At 37.3% G+C, this 17269-nt stretch overlaps 1 protein-coding gene across 1 annotated transcript in view; it reads right to left on the bottom strand.

Annotated features, from left to right (window-relative positions):
• Window positions 1-17269, bottom strand: part of LOC110832360 (E3 ubiquitin-protein ligase AMFR) — a 41834-nt gene that overhangs the window by 5251 nt on the left and 19314 nt on the right. The window contains exons 2-7 of the mRNA XM_022069275.2: window positions 11922-12179; window positions 10597-10749; window positions 5490-5812; window positions 4417-4527; window positions 2926-3113; window positions 252-370 (exon numbers count right to left, since the gene is read on the bottom strand). Of these exons, the coding sequence (XP_021924967.1) occupies window positions 252-370; window positions 2926-3113; window positions 4417-4527; window positions 5490-5812; window positions 10597-10749; window positions 11922-12179 (1152 nt within the window). The remainder of the gene's footprint in view (window positions 1-251; window positions 371-2925; window positions 3114-4416; window positions 4528-5489; window positions 5813-10596; window positions 10750-11921; window positions 12180-17269) is intronic.

The raw sequence follows: 17269 nt of genomic DNA, 5'->3' as shown, positions 1-17269 counted from the left end.
ATAAATAACAAAGATCTTAATCACCAAACTGACCTACCAATTAAAAAGTCTATACAGGAAAACAATCCTCATTTTTAACTCAGGGCCTGTGGGAAAGTTTTTGATTTATACATTTTTTTTGTTATGTGGTAAATTACATTAATGCAACTACACTGCACATGAGGATACATCAATAATCTGAAATAAAAAGTTTTCCTTATACTTCATTCTCAGATCATGTGAGCACATAAATATGGAAAAATCTTGCTAACCTGTCTAGCCATTGCATCCAGCTGTGACGTTTGGGCTGACTGAGGTTGATCAGAACGCAGTAACTGTGTATGAGTCACTTCAACTGAAAAGCTTGGGAGCCATGACACATAGCGAGAACCTGAAATTAAAAAATACAGTTAAAATCGTACATCACAGAGCACAAATTTATTTCCAGCAAAAGACCACATATTAAATTATAAAGTTTTTTAAACATGTAAAGTGTCATAATGATATTAAAAAGGTCTATAATAATTTATACTGTTATATATGAGCCGGGACAGCTCAGTCAGTATAGTGACTAGCTATGGGTTGGACGACCGGGGTTCGATCCCCGACGGGGGCAGAGGATTTTTCCTCTAGCCTCTGTGTCCAGACTGGCTCTGGAGCCCACCCAGCCTCCTCTACACTGGGTACTGGGGGTCCTTTCCCGGGAGTAAAGCCGGCCGGGGCGTGATGTTGACCACTCACCCCCATGTAGTGCTGAGGTCAAGAAAGAGAGGAGCTATACCTCCACTCACCCCAAGCGCCTGTATGGCACGTAGCAGGACAAACTTTATTTTACTTATGCTCTGATATTTTTCCAAGTTATTGTCATTACATTACCAATATAAGGTATTTCATCAGATTTTTATCATCTGGTATTTCACACATTAATTCAATACATAACTATTAATTGATCATGTTTTCTGTTAAATGTGCTGGATTTTAATGTCAATAAAACTGTTTTTATTCTCTCTCGTCATTTTTTTCACTATACAGTACATGTTATACTTGTCAATTTCTTCTTAGAGAACTCATAGCACTTATATTTTACTGTTACCTAAGGTCTTAGCCTGTACACTGCAGTTAGAACATATCATACTAAAAGTGGGAGCTGAAAACACTTGAAAAGAAGAACTCTCAAGGACGATCATGCCATTGTCACTGAGGTATTATAGTCTTCTGGTTTAGCTTTCCATAGTTTTGTTATCTGAAGTTTAGTTTGTAGACTATAATAAACAGAAATACTATGAATTCCCAGTGGAGAAATTAACACTGCAATTGATATATAAGGAAGGCAATGCCTTTAAAGTCACTTTTATAGGCAGATAATTTTATAGGTATGTAAACATAGAAGGGGAAATTAAAACTTTTCACTCAGAAATAAACCCAGTCACCTTCATCATCTCTATTTATTCTTGCTCTTTCCTATCCAGCAGCTAACTGAAGAGTGTGCATCAATTTCACATAATAAATTAATTAGCAATTTTTACATTACAAAATGAAATTATGCCAAGTGTACAACTTATAACAACTGCTATATCAAATCACATTATCACAATTACTATGAAATGGGGATGCTGGACTATCATGGCACTGTCAGCTTTGACATCTAAGGTTGGCAGGCTAGCTGATTCTTTCCAGGGAAATAGCCATTCATCCATACATCTCACTGGCTTAGACCAATGCAGTCATTCTTGAAACAATAGATATGTCTATGCATGTTGTAAAGCAGTGCTTCCCAAACCTGGGTAAATTACCCAAAAGTTGGTAAAAGTGGTTTTTCTTTGGGTAACAACACACCCATTTCTGTGTGACTTGACTGAAATCCCCGATAGTGTTAATGGTTTTGCAGAGCAAATGATGGAGCTTAGGTCAAGCAGTCAGTGCTCGTTAGCTGGGACATGGGTCATGAAATATTCATGGTGAATAATTACCAAATTTTTTGTGGCTACTAAAATGTTTAAAATAAAGACATTGCATCAAACATTGTTTGCTTTCTATTTTTTACCGATCTCTCTTCACTTGTCATATGTTTTCTGTGCAGTTAGTGTTTTACCTACATTGGGTAAAAAGGACTTTCTGATAAGCAGTTTTGGGTAATGAAGGAAAAAGTTTGGACAGCAGAGTTGTAAAGTAACATGAAATACAACCTTGAACAAATACTATACTTTTTAAAGCATGTTTACAAGGAAACGTAAAGAAAAGTTTCACAGAAAATTCCCTTAAAGTGTAATGCCTTCAAAAGCAAAAATTTACAGAATAGTGGCAAAGTTTCATGGAACAGCTAATAATTGTATAAATGCGTTAGCTGACGTTTTTGGAGAATAAGTCAAGGATTGTGACCTGCCTGTTAATATGGTATGTTATTAAATCCTTGTGACATTTATTTATAGGGCAATCTAAAGGGTAGGGTATGTGCATAATTCTCATTCACTATGAGAATTGAAAGAAAATAATCAGCAGGAGTTTTCCATTACTCCAAGACAACAATTTTGCAGTGTGTCTAGAAACATTTTTTTCAAGATGTGAAGTCAGCATACAGGCAGAAGGTAGGCACTTTGAGATATTACTCTGAAATAATGTAGGGCATAAATTAGGGTAAAAATGGGCAACAATCAACTTCTCCTACTATGCCATATAGGAACCTTTTCACAGCCCTGTACGGGACCTGGACTCTGACAAAGTAAACAGATAGTAAGAAATGGAATTTCAACAGAAAGATGTTGCTGTGCAACCTGTTTATTAGCCAGAGGCTCCAGGACGTCCACAGGATAGATAACCAGTCGTCACTTTCATATTATAATAAAGGTTTTAAAACAATCACTTTCATACCAACAATTGACCAATTCCTACTATAAAATACAAACAGTTAAAATAGGGCAAGGTTGAATGTTCTGCTATAAAACTTACCATCAAAATGGAAAAAATGATTAAGTGGTCTACGGTTCGTTGCCTGATTGTTAACCTGGTTCTCTCCAGCCAGAAGATTACGCTCTAGATGATTTGCAGCCAAAAAACCTGCTGGACTTCGAACACTTAAAACCATTCTACAAGTGGGACATGATGTGTCTTGCTCCAACCAGGACTGCAAACATGAACTGGAAGAATAATTATCACCATTAATAGACCTAAAACATAAAAATATACTCTGTAATTCTGCCTGTTGTTTTGGGCATGAATGGAAGAGGAGAGATTAAGGTGTCTGTAAACAAAATACTTCAGAAGAGATCTAAGCTTTTGAGAGAATTACACAATAAAGACCTAAAAATATTAAACTTTGTCTATTAGTATAATTATTTTTAAAAAATCTGACTTGTGATGGGTTAGAAATTGGCGCTGGTGTGATAGTAGGCATTTGGTTTATTCCCATAAGCATCTGGATTCCAAGAAAACAGAAGTTAAAAATATCACCATCTTCCCAGCAGAAAAAACAAAATTTTATATTAGTTCATTCTTTTGTGTGTCAGTTTCATAGTGCACTGATTTGTTTAGGAAATTAATACTTTTCATAAATACTTGCTGTCTCCATTATCAGGGTGGCAAAAAGCATATTTAAAATTATGGCAAACTTATACCACACCAGACTACATTGCACATCCCAGATGACAGTCATACTCCCCATCATAAAATCCTGAAATATCACCTATAGAAATATAGTTTAAAAGCTTCCAATGCACTTTATGGGACCAGTGCTTTTGAGAAGCTGAATGTTGGTAGGCCTGTAAGAACTGTCAACATTTTGTAATGCCAGTCACACTGTCCTCCCAACCTTGGCCTCCCTGCTCTTCAGCACACTTCAGTTTCCTCAAGGTCTAAATTTATCACAGTAGAAACATCAGAATAACAAGCATCTACCTCATTACCACTGTCACAATTACGTACTTGCCACTAGATTATTTCAAACTATCTATTTTCATATAATGTAATGCACTACGCAGTGCTAAGATTTTCAAAAATGTCACAAAATGAACAGAGTATTTTTCCTTTATTATAATTTTTAATTCCAGCAGAATCAGAGATTACAACTGACTGTAATTTTAATTCCAAAACACAATGAATTATGTACTGGGGAAGAGTATTACATCACAGCTGTAACTAATTTTGTTGCTAGGCAGGCTAAGTACACATTGTCCTATATTTCAACTCTCTCCCAGGTTGGATGAAAGGCGACACTCTTAGTCAAGAACCACTACAGTTCCATTTCCTGTCACAAACTTCTTTCCCTTTGGAAACCCTTATACCTGTTAAACTAGAGTTCTGAAACCCAACTATTTTTTCAAATTCACAGGCAGGTTACAAGTATGCATATGAAATATTACAAAATGTTACCTAAATTATAATTAAAATCATGAAAAATTTATATAAAAAGGGGCTGAGTTTGCACCAAGCTTTATTACATACTTGTGAAATAGATGATTACATGGCAATTTTCTAGCTGTTTCCATCTTCTCCCAACAGATGGCACAGTTGTCAGAATTTTTTGAAAGTTCTTCAGCAGAAGCCATTGGATAACTGAAATACAAAATGCATTTCTTGAATATTTTTGCTAATATTTCTGGTCATATTTGGCATGGGTAGCAAAAGGAATCACCGACCTTTCTTGTATAAAGAATATAACACAAGGGAAATTTGGATAGATAACTGGAAGGTAGATACAAGAGCCAAATCAAAGATAAAAAATGGAAATAACACAATTGCAAAATCACTGCAGACTTTTTATGTAAGAACTAACATTAGGCATATCATAAGGAAAATGTATCTGCTTTAATTTGGACTTGGAATGGCATATGGTAAGTAAAATGAAAACAGAAGAACATACTCTCTTCAGATGCAAGAGTGAAATAAAGATTGCCAGAATATACACTGAAAGTAGTTTTAAAATGTACGTGTGATTCAATTACTGAAACATGCCTGTCAAACTGCTGGTAACGTCACCACTCTAAACAGGAATCAATTAAATCTAGCATGAAGTGGAAAAATTCAGTCACCATGACATAAAAAAAACTTCAAGGCCAAACACTTGACAGGAAATTAATGCTTACTTTCTTCTTCAATCATTTGGGATTCCTACTTGTGTGATAGTCACATCTCTAGGTCTCTGGAAAAGGTGCTTAAAGAATGAAGAGAATCTAGTTTAATGCTGAAGTGCTGCAGACTTGCGCAATTGTTTCTACCAGCGGTATACATAACTCTATGAGAAAGTCATTCAGTGTTTGCCGATTTGTGGGATATTATATATGTCTCAATGCTTTCAGTAGCAAACCAGATCTCTGAAAATTATCCTCTAGTAAGTTGCTATTGAATCACCTTTACAAAATAATTAATAAAACTGGCCCAACTAATTCACTGAAGACAACATGCCAATGGCGCCATATATTGGATATATTCAGGCTGGAGGAAGGTGGTAAGTCTATGTGTTTACCCAGTTCCAATAGTTTGGTAAACAGGAGATTTTCTTAAACCAAAAAACTTACTTTTGCTCCATATGGTTGACAACCCAGAGGTATGTGCGATGCTTCTTGATTCGTCGCTGAATCTCATGGAATAGAAATCTGAGTTGCATGCAAATTACTAAGGATGCCATAGAAAGGAATATATTGCTCCACAAAAGCATATGTAGATGGTGGATCAGGTCAATGAGAAGTGCTGCCAACTCAAAAGTCAGCTCTGTATAGTAGGCAACTGGTCCTCTCTTCTCCCACACTCGGCTTCCACTCCCACCACCATGTCGCATATCATACAAGTGCAGTGCGTAACGAAGGATCACATGAAGCGTCTGCACACTCAGCTGTATGCACTGTAACAATAGCACATTGTTAGCTTCTCATTCCTCAAGTGTTGCATATCTGGAATGCTTGTTTAAACATCACATTTTCCATCAAGCACTAATTCCACCAATCACTGAGGAGAACTTACTGATGCAGGGTCTTTCTTGAAAAGTTCAAATTCCCTTAAAAATTGCTTTATCAAAACCAAAGATAATTGCCATGTTAATATAATCCGACTACTGACCCAAATTCTAAGCCATTTCAACCCAGTCCACTTGTTCACACACACTTTATCAGAGATCCACTACTTGAAAGATCTGGGATAAATGGGAAGAAAACATTAAAATGGATCTCACAGATACAGATTGGGAATGTGAGGACTGAATTAATGTGGCTCAGGATTAGGGACTAGTGGGCTCCAATTAACCTGTTGTAATGAACCTTCATGTTCCATAAACGGCAGTGTATTTGACTAGCTGTGTAATTACTAGCTTCTCAAGGACTTTACATAGTATTAGTTTTTTCTCTAAGACTCAGTTCAATATTTTCCTTTCATCTATACCTATGTCCTCTTGAGTGATTTCTTCTCTTGAGATTTTTTTTACCTGTCTCATCATGCCCTGCCCACCTCATCCTCCTTCAAATTGATCACCTTAATAATATATCAAAAGTATTAAGATGATTACAACTGGCTACATTTAATGCACCAGAGCAGTTACAACAAAGAAGTAACTTGGTACAAGTACAAAAACACTTGAAGTTTTGTTTACATGTGTTCAGTATGTGCCACAAGTTTCAAGACAAATGTCTAGGCCAGGGATGTGGAAACTACAGCCTGCAGGTCAAATGCGGCCAGCGTGTCCAATCTGGCATGCAAACGTTTATTGGGGGGATATATATATAAAGTAAAGCAAAGCAGTCCCACTACATGCCATGTAGGTCGCTTGGTGGGAAAGATGGTATAGCTCCTACCCATTCTTGAGCACAGCACTAGATGGGGGTGAGTGGTCAGCATCACACCTCGGCCATGCTTTACCCCCAGGAAAGGCCCCGGTACTCACTGGATAGAAAGCTGGGTGGGCCCCAGAGCTGGTCTAGATGCAGAGGCTACAGAAAAAATCCTCAAGATGAAACCCCAGTCATCCAGCCCGTAGCTAGTCACTATACCGACTGAGCTATGCCAGCTGTCTGTCTGTCTGTCTCTGTCCCTCACACACACATGCAAATTTATTTATTTATACTTAAACCTCAGAACCATTTTAAAAAAAACGTGAAGATAATTTACATGCCAGTTTCCAGTCTAATAGGTTTGATTCTGGAAAGCAGAATTACAGTCCAAATTTGACCAATATCACTTTATAAAAACAACTAGTAGAGTGACTGCAGTGTTAAAGCAGGGAAATAAGACAAATGCTTACAGATGCTTAACGTCATTCTTTGTTACCAAGCTACAGAAAACATCTTCACCACAGATCAACCCCAGGATAGATTTCGTGGTTGTTTCCTTTCTCGTAAACTCTGTTCTTGTACACTCCCCACTAAACACAACTTCAGTTTTGGCACCAGTCTTCTATCATGGCTAGTTTCCAAACTACAGAAGCCACCTTCACTGGCACTCGAGCCCAAGAACAATTCCAAAGTTTTTGTGAGTTTCTTAAATTCTTACTGGGACAGAACGCTTAAATAGGCAACGACAGTTCCCTGCCATATCTTTACCTAATCGCCACTCACGATAATTTGTCTGTCTCGTTCGACACAAAAGAAACTAAGGAACTTCCAACAGTAATCGATAAGAAATACGTGGGCCATGACAAGTGTTGACTAGAACCAATAGTAAGGTCATTAATGCATATCATAAGCCGGAGAATCCCTAACAGCGTTACCACGTCAACGGTTATAATTATTTACGTACAACTGTAACGAAAAGCTGCTATTAATATGAGTATACATAATCTCATTCGTTTACAGTTCACTGCTGAAAACGATCGCTAAAAGTATAGGAATAACAAATAGGCTAAAAGGTCAACAGAACATTATAAAAACAAAGTAGTAATCAGAAAGCATTTGCAAAAGGAGGTCATTTTGTGGCTTACAAAAATGCAAAATCTAACAGAGAATTATTCGTCGATGAGTTCAATGTATGATATTCTTTGTCCCGACAAAAAAGGGGTCTTTGAAGCCATAAGTTTATCTTGTTAAACTATCACATCTTGAATTAAAAGTATCAACAATTACTAAACAACTCAGCTGACACAAAGAACTGTAAAATTAAAATTCTTCTCGATAAAATGGCCGAAAGCAAGGCCATAAATGATACGGCTCAGTTACTTATACTCGTGAATAACGATTTCAACACCACCGAAGAACCGGCTTGTTCACGCCCTATGAATGGAACTACAAGTGAAGATTTATTTTCTGGCTTCAGGCATCAATAAATTTAACTATCACTAAACTGTGCAACTTTACACCTGACATATCTTCAAATAAGGCTGGGTTTCTACCATTGCGTAATTCACCAAAACATGAAACATGCACTGGACATGGCTGTAAAGCTTGAGAACATGCTCGTATCTTGCGCTACACAGGCAATTCTAGCACTCCATTCGGTCTGTGAAAGCTTGTGCTTCATAAAACGAAAGTAAGATGGTCGAGTACCGGAATATTTTCTAACATGTCTGGTAATTGTATAAGAAAAGTAATCGAGTTTATCCGCGATTTTGGGAAAAATTTGAAGAATTTGAATATGCAAGTAAGAATAAATTCTTTGATGACCTTGGAGGCATCTGAAGGCATGCAAGATAAAACTATCTTTATTTTCGAATTAGATACCAAAAAGCAATTTTTCATATTTTACAAAAGTGCCTCAAGGGAAATTTCAACCATACAAAAGCCAATTAAAGAAGATGCAAGAAGAATTTGAAAGGTGGTTTCAGTATTTCAAGAATGTTGAGACTGACTTAAACATTCTTGCTACATTCTTCAACATGAAGTGCAAAGAAATTAATCCGAACTAACCGAATTCCAGTGTAATTCACAACTGAAGAATTCTTTTAATGTCTCCAAATTATAATTTTACAAAGCTCTTAATAAAATCGGAATTTCCTAATTTAACTGTTCATGTCCAGAAAATTGTGGCTATGCTCAGATCCTCATATTTGTGCAAACAAATTTTCTCAAAACGAAGTTTAGGAAAAATTGCCTTTGAAACAGAATGATGGATGAGCATCTACAATCATTTCTGCGGATATCTTCTTCCAGAAATGAACTAGATTTCAAAACTCTTCTTGACCAGCAGTCCCAGTTTCACTTACCTTCAAGCACCAAGTAACAGGTAAGACATCAGCAATGATCAACAATTTGTTTATCAACTATATGGTGTTATGCATCAACTAACCAAGTACCTATTTTTAAATTCGGCATCATCTGGTAGCTGAGTGTATAAACTTGCTATAAAGACACCAGCCTCGTTCAGTTTGACAGGAAGCTGATTTGTAGCAAGCCAATGGATGGACTTCGCCTGAGCTGGTCATGGAAGTCCCCCATTCACTCTCTCCGAGGGCTCCGGAAGAATCCCAGAGAGCATTGCTTGTCCCACCTGGGCCACTAACCACTACTCTGCCCTTTTCTGGCCGTGGTCAGTGCCCCTTCCACTCTCCTGCGTTCCCCCACATTTTAACTGCCCAACTTCCATATGTCCAGTGTCCCACCTGAAGGACTCCCTAAGGCCCTCAAAAGGGCTGTTTCTCGGACCTCTCACACACATGCTATGACATGCCCACACACTCCTACTGGTTCCCACCCCCTCACCTCATTCTCACACTAGTTCCCACTGGTTACTATCCAGCCCCATAACTCTAGTGCTTTCCGCTCACATGGCTTATTAATCACCCTGATGATGGAGGCAACATGGACCCCTCAAACGTTGGTGGACATCTGCCTGACTACACGGAACAACAATCCAGAAGACAGCAATCTTCATACACAGAATTACTGTGAACATTTTCCTCACAGGACGTGTCTCTGCATACAAAATTTATTTTAAACATTACACGTACCCTCGATTTGCGCCGATTCAGAATAATGCCTATTTTGAAACCAGCAAGTCAAACAGTGAAAAACATATATTCTACTATTATTTACAACGTTTTACAATGTATCTCGTACTGATCCTTATACTAAATCGCAATTCTTACATCGCTGATTTTGAATAAATATTAAAAATACAGTCACCTCTGCAATAACGTGTGTTTCGTTAATGCGAATTTGCTCCAATGAGATCGATGAATCGGTAAAAGCTGTTTGTGAAATGCAAACTTTTGCATATGCGAGTTTGCTCTCATGCAATTTCATTCCTGGCGCTTTAAACTCTCAAAGGACTAATTTAATCTCTGCGGAGGTACCGGGGTTATTTTTAATACGCGATTAGCTATAGGTCGGCGTCTTACATGAATGCAACTATCGCATAACAGCAGAGATGACTGTACACATTAATCACATGAAAGAATCGCAGTCAATCGCGGGGACCAACGAATTGTCGATTGTAAGTGTACAAAACATATTTTTTAAATTCCATTTATTTTATTTACGTTACTTCAGAGCTTTAAATGTAATGTCATTATATTACTCGTCAATGTTTGGGTGCTGGGAACGCATGTCATTGACTTCCCTTTGATTTACATTATAAAAGAGTTTCAATTTACGCTCGTTTGTCCAGGAACGCATCCGTAAATCGAGGGCTACCTGTAAATGGACTTCATGAAATATGCACTGTATTTTACAAACCTTATTCATGATTGAAATATAAAGAACGTACCTCAGCAACCATAAAGGCAAATGTATTGAGGCCTCCAAAGAAGCCAACAGCAACACAGATGAGGAACATGAAGCCTGAGAGCATTAGGATGCTGGCCAGGAGACCCAACAATCGAATGTGGCTCCATCCAGGGGTGGTGGGTGAGAATGACAACTATTAAGACACACGAAAATTGCGAAAAATTAAGTGTGACATTTAATTTCCTTCACAGGTCAGAAGCTGATATCACTACCGGAGTTTCAAATTTCATACACTATTACAAATCTAACATGGATCACAGATGAGTCCTAATAAAAAAGTATGAAGACAGAAAATTAATATATCGTACTCACAACAATAAGAGTTTATTATTTCCCGCAGAGCAGGCTTCTTCAGTATGTATTCACTTGTTTCACTGTTTCTGCATGTACTGGAAACAACTCTCAAAAACTGAATTTTTGTGATGGCTAAAAACTGTTTTTTGTCGTTTCAACATCATCAACACTTTTTATTTAAAAGCTTTTATTTTTAAAGTTCAGGAAACAATAAAGTTGCAATGAGCAATATCAGGTAGTAGTGATACTACCTCACTCCTGGAATACTGTGTTTAGCTTCAACAAACTTGGCTAAGTTAGCAGGTGAATTTGTCACTTACTGGGTTCCTTCTTTTGCACCTGTTTACAATGCACTGCATCATTAACAGATTAACAGAAATTAATCAACATTTGTATAAACAAAAATGCTGATTAATAATTTGAACTAGGAATATAGTAATGGAGCACCACACCCTCATCAGCGAAGATAAAAACAATCAGCATTACTTTTGGTTTTGCCGTGCGATGTAGGTCACAGCAAGGAACAGGATTTCCATGGTGATGATTTATGCTAAATTTTACAGTCATAATTGTACATGCATGTTTCATCACTTATCATGATACACATTAAGAAGTTTTCACTGACTTATGCACACTTACATGAAACAAGTATGCATGACAATTAAATTTGCTTGACAACTTTTAGTGTAAAAGAGTAATAAAGCAATAATATAAATCTGATTATGTTCATATGAAAGCAGGGGCACTACAAAAACTAGTTTGCCTGACATTAGACAGTTTTTCTTTTCATTTTTCTGAGGTTCTGCAGAACACAGTTTAAGAAACACTGATCTAAAGGAATAAATTACGTTATAACTGAGGCAATTTAAAACATGTCTAAATATGTGCACTATTGATTGCTTTAACTGTCTTATAAAATGTATGTTACATTACAATGCAGTGGTGGAAAACAGTAACAGCCCATATGTCAACACAAGCTATTGTTAACGCTGATTGCACCATATTACTCACGTATTCAAAGCGATCCTTGCAGAGTTGGGCTAGAAGGTGAAGAAACCCCAGTACTGAGAACCACGAACACCACAACACCACTTCGTCCATGTACTGCACATTTATGACTCCAAACACAAAGATGAACTTGTAAAAGACAAAGTTCCAAAACTTGTCTTTGATGTGCTGCTGTTCAGACACTCTGAGTTCCCCAAACACAAGCCTCTGGATGAACTTGCCAAGCAGGATGAGACAGCAGTACGCCATATTGATCAGAGTCTAAAAACAACAAACCACAGCTGCTTTTATCCATTGCAGGGTTGTTATGATGAAACCAAAGCAGGTGGGATGGACATACTTGGAAGAGATAACTATGTTCCAAACTTTAGTCAGAAAGCCTTGAGGGAAGACACTATTTAGAAGGGGAATATTAAAATATATCTTAAACAAATACAGTATGCACTAGATTCAAAATGGTTTAGGACAGGGTCAACTGGTAGGTTCCACACTTTTCACAAAAGCAGGGCATTTCACGATCATCTCGGCAACTATTAACTTTCTTACAAAGACTACACCATGAAATTTGTTCGTTAGTTAGCACATAAATTTTGTCAATTTAAGCATGGAGTGGGCAAATTGCTGCCATCAAACAATTCTATCTGATATTACTAACAATATGTGCTTTACTAAATTTTAATGTAATGTGATGGCAAAAATAAGTACAGTACAATGGATCTGAGATTTTGGAACAAATGAAAGTTCTTGGTCTCCCTAACACATATACTTGTCATTTTTATTTACCGCATCTATATCAGGGTACAATAAAGATGAGCAGCACTCTCTACATATTTGGTATAATTATTGTGTATCATAATGTCTTCAAAACATCAAACACAGTTTCAGGTATCATGCTATAACATTAATTATAACGTAATATCTAAGTCTTTGCTATGTTTTCATAAAATATGTTCAGTCAGTGCGAATAATTTAAAGCTGTTCAGTAATTATTGAACTACAGATTATGTCTCACAAGGCTTTCTGGTCAGCAATCAGTCAAAATATCTCCATCAAGCACCTGCGTTAATGCAGTTCTTATCCTGCTTTAAACATAACACAAATTTATTTGTACATTTATATAATTACATACATATGCACATAAAACTTCAGTCAAAGACATGTACTGAAGAACCCCCTTAAGGGACCTACACAAGGATGGTAGGGCAATAATAATATTGTGAGTTTGAGGTTCTCACAGCTACATATCAGTATATTTTCCCCTAGTCTGCCCTTCGCCTGACTACATACAAACTCTCCACTTCTCAGTACTACAACCACTTGAGTCCTGAAGATGGAGACAATATGTTTCTCCAAAATGCTGGTATCTACCTACAAATCTACATACCATCATAACCCAGTAACATCATCAATATTAAGATTGATTTTATGTATAGTATAAGAGGTTGTGGCCTACATTCAGATTGCTCAGGTAGGACATTACAGTGGCCTCTTGGAAATATGGCAATAAATCTTTGGATTCTATAAAAGACATTTCTTAAGCAGCAAAGCAACTATTACCTTTTGAATGACTCTGCTCTATGGAGTTAGCTAGCCAGTAATCCACATACTTAAAAAAAAGGCTGTCCTGCTATAAGCTATGTGGGTATTTGGGGGGGGGGGGGGGAGGTACAGCTCCTACTCATGCTTAAACCTCTGCACTAGATGGGGTGAGTGGTCAGTGTCACACCCTGGCAGCACTTTACCCCCAGGGAAAGGATGCTGGTACCCACTGGAGAGGAGGATGGGTGGGCCCCAGGGCCAATCTAGACGCAGAGGCTAGAAAAAAGTCCTCAGCCACATGAGTTAAGTCCAGGAAATTACAGAGATCAAAGCAAATTAAGAACATGCAAAAAAGTATTCTGAAGCCAACATCATAAACTGGTGGCTGTGCTAGAGTTCAGGTGGCTGGATGCTAGCTTCTCACAATGGAAACCAGAGTTTAATCCCAGGTGACTTCAGGCAAGATTCATAAGTGGCACTAGAGCAAGTTTTTCTCCGAGTTAATTACCATTTGACCATTGCTCCATTCTCATCTACAAGTATTATCACCACCCCACAAGGTGTGTAATAGCCCTGACAAAGCTACAAAATATCATGCCCTCAGTCATTCTGACCTGGCAATTGGTTGGTCTTGGAGTAAAGGCACATTTCTTTTCAGGAATTACAATAGATCATGCTGTTTCTCTGGAATGGTCTGGTTCCCTAAATTAAACAATACACTTGTCTTTGTCATTAGATGATTTATTTATATATTAAATTACACTTCAATAGCTGTAATTATATAATGCCAAGTTAGATGTGAATTGAATTTTTCGAGGATTAAAGAATGAAAAAAAGGTCATTCCGTAATGTGCCGTTTTTCTTGCCTACTATACCTACACCCATACACACCTATCTGATCTGACTACGCCAATCAGAGGAGTATATCGTGCCCTTTCATACGTATATTTTGACCTTCCTTCAATATAACGTGTTTGCCCCCCAAAAATTAGTTGCCATGACTTTTGAAGTAACCCTCGTATACACCATGAAAGAAAACAAATAATCATGTTAAACGCTAGTAACGAAACTGGCCTTGAAGTAAACATGGAGAAGCTCCCCTATCATTAGTCATAATTTATAAACGCCCTGTATACAGGGTGAGTCAGAAGTATGATAACATACTTCGTGTGTGAATGTGTTCCAGGTTCAAAAATAGGAAAAAATGTTCCTATGAACATGGGGTCGCAAATGTTTCATTTTCGAAATAATAGTCAAAAATAAGTTTCAGTGAATTCACTTTATATCAAAGTGAATCCAGCTTCCAGCAAAGAGTTTCAATTAACGTTTGGGCAGGAACTGTTGGCGACATGCTTATTGGTCCACACATGCTTCCATCGCGTCTAACAGGACCTTCGTATTGGTGATTCTTAAGGAGACACTTGCCACGTCTCCTTGAAGATACACCACTGAATACAAGAAGACAAATGTGGTTTATGCATGACAGAGCCCCAGCACACTTCTCCCATCGCGTCAGATACCATCTCAATGAACGGTACCCTCAGCGATGGATTGGGCGTGGTGGCCCAGTAGCATGGCCACCGAGGTCACCGGACCTGACTCCATTGGACTTTTATCTGTGGGGTCCGTCGTTTATGCAACACCCATAAACAATGATGACGACCTATGGGAATGTGTGCAGAAAGCATGCCAGATGATTCGAGGAAACCCTGGTGTGTACCAACGAATTCGTCGTACTCGTGCATGTGTGGAGAATGGAGGAACAACCTTTGAGCATGTTATAAAGAAACATCCCTATCCTTATACTTGTCAATAAAGGCATACATCCTGTATGATAATAGAAACCTTTGTCCAACGTGTAAATTTACCAGCAGTGGTTCCACACTTAGTTTGTCACCACTGTCGATTAAAATTTGTGTCCACAAGTTCTGGATAGCTCTAATTAAGTGTAGTGGTAAACCAATTTTGTACAAAATATTCCAAAGTGTGTTTCTGTTTACTTTATCAAAGGCTTTTAAATAATAAATAATGGCTGCACATTAGGATAAGATATTCCTTTCTTTTCTAAAAGAAATGCATCGTTGCAAAAATACAATTACTACTGAGATTTCTGTAAAACATGCTCAGTTAATGTAATAATACCATTAGTTACAATCTTAGCCTAAATTCAGCAACACTTATTCAATAGATCTTGTCCACGTTTTTATAAACAGATATGGGAAAATGCACAAGAATATGCATAATGTTATGTATATAATAAGCTATTTTATCTATATTTACATGTTTGTGTCACATCCCTTAAATAACGTTATTACAACTAATAATTTTCATTCTTTAAATATGCCGTCTTCCAACACATACATGACTAATAAACGAGCATGTGATATAGTAGGTGTACATTCAACTTTTAAACTGACCCAAGAGAATTTTTACTTTTAAATTGCTTTAATACAGTCAAGTATCCCTGTACTGTTATTTAATTAACATTTTCATAATTGTTAGCTAAGTATAAATCTTATTCTTCCTCAGTGGTCCAGACATTTAAATAAGTGTTCGCATTCTCATGCGGAGAACAGGTTAATTACTACTTTATTATATTTATTACAATGTAGACTTTATCTTGTTTGCTTTGAAAGTACTGTTCTAATTCCACTACATATCACATGGCTGTCAACTAAACTTCCTTCCTTCCGTCTTTACACGTGCACAATTATAATCCAATCAATTTATAATAGTTCTCGTATTTAAACATCAAGTATATGCCTGTTTATTTAATTTTCATCATTTCATAGTCTTAATTTGTTACCTTTATGTTTCTTTTCATATATTTCTTGCTGTTATCTCTGATTCTTTAATAATTTATTTTAGTACACCCATTCTTCACCAACCTCTCTATTCATTGATACTCTTACTTATTTAATCATGTTTTGCAAATGCACGCAGTGCTTATCTGGCAAGATATGCATTTTTTTAGTTATTTCCAATTTTCTCCATCTCGCAGGCTATTCCATAAAATTATCCAAATCCACATTGCTCCTCGACAGATCCGTTGTATCTTGCTCTACGATACAATTTTCTTATTAGTAAAATGTGTGTGTGTGGATGTTACAGCACACTCTGAGCATTGGCCTTTCTGAAGAAAATTTCTCCCATACCGACAAACCTTCTTTTCGACATTTTGCAGGACTCCTCAAAGTTTGGCATCGTCGCCCCCAAGATCACAACGTAACTTTTACAGGAAGGTCATTTGGCAACTGTGACGCTAGGACTAGGAAACACAGCAACCAAGACGCAGTGACAGGGCATAGAGAAAAAAGACCGGACGTGCCGCCAAATATCCTTCCTGTACAAACATGTTCCATACAAAATCTGTGGACATGTGTTTATGGTTTATCTAAGTAAGGTTTCGAACTCCTGCCTTAAACAGTTTATTAATCTTCGCCATCAAACTCAAAGCTAAATACAGATTTCCTGCGGAACTCGTACTGTTCTTTTTTACATTCCACGTAAAAAGTTTCACAAAAGTTGCACATTTTTAAGTACTTCAGAATCTTATTTTAAATGACAACGGTGTCATTGGTGATAGGTAATTAAAAACTGGTCAAAACGTTAGTTACCTTGAAAAGAAAAGCCTGGCGGACATCATAAAAATAGTCAAGCCCGCCTTTTGTTATAAAATAATGAAAGTAAATTAAAATAAATAAACTGGACTTCGCAATAAATTTCGCACAAGCAAGCAAATGATCTGTCGTTAGTGAGTTTTCGAAGGCTTGGTTTTAGTCAGGCGAAAGACGAAGCTGCCGGCCCCTGTG

This window comes from Zootermopsis nevadensis, unplaced genomic scaffold (assembly GCF_977971745.1).
Source record: "Zootermopsis nevadensis isolate Lab colony 2312 unplaced genomic scaffold, Znev_1.0 Znev_ptg000006l, whole genome shotgun sequence".
NCBI lineage: Eukaryota > Metazoa > Arthropoda > Insecta > Blattodea > Termopsidae > Zootermopsis > Zootermopsis nevadensis.
The sequence above is the reverse complement of the archived record's forward strand: the minus strand, read 5'-3'. Positions and strand labels throughout refer to the sequence as shown.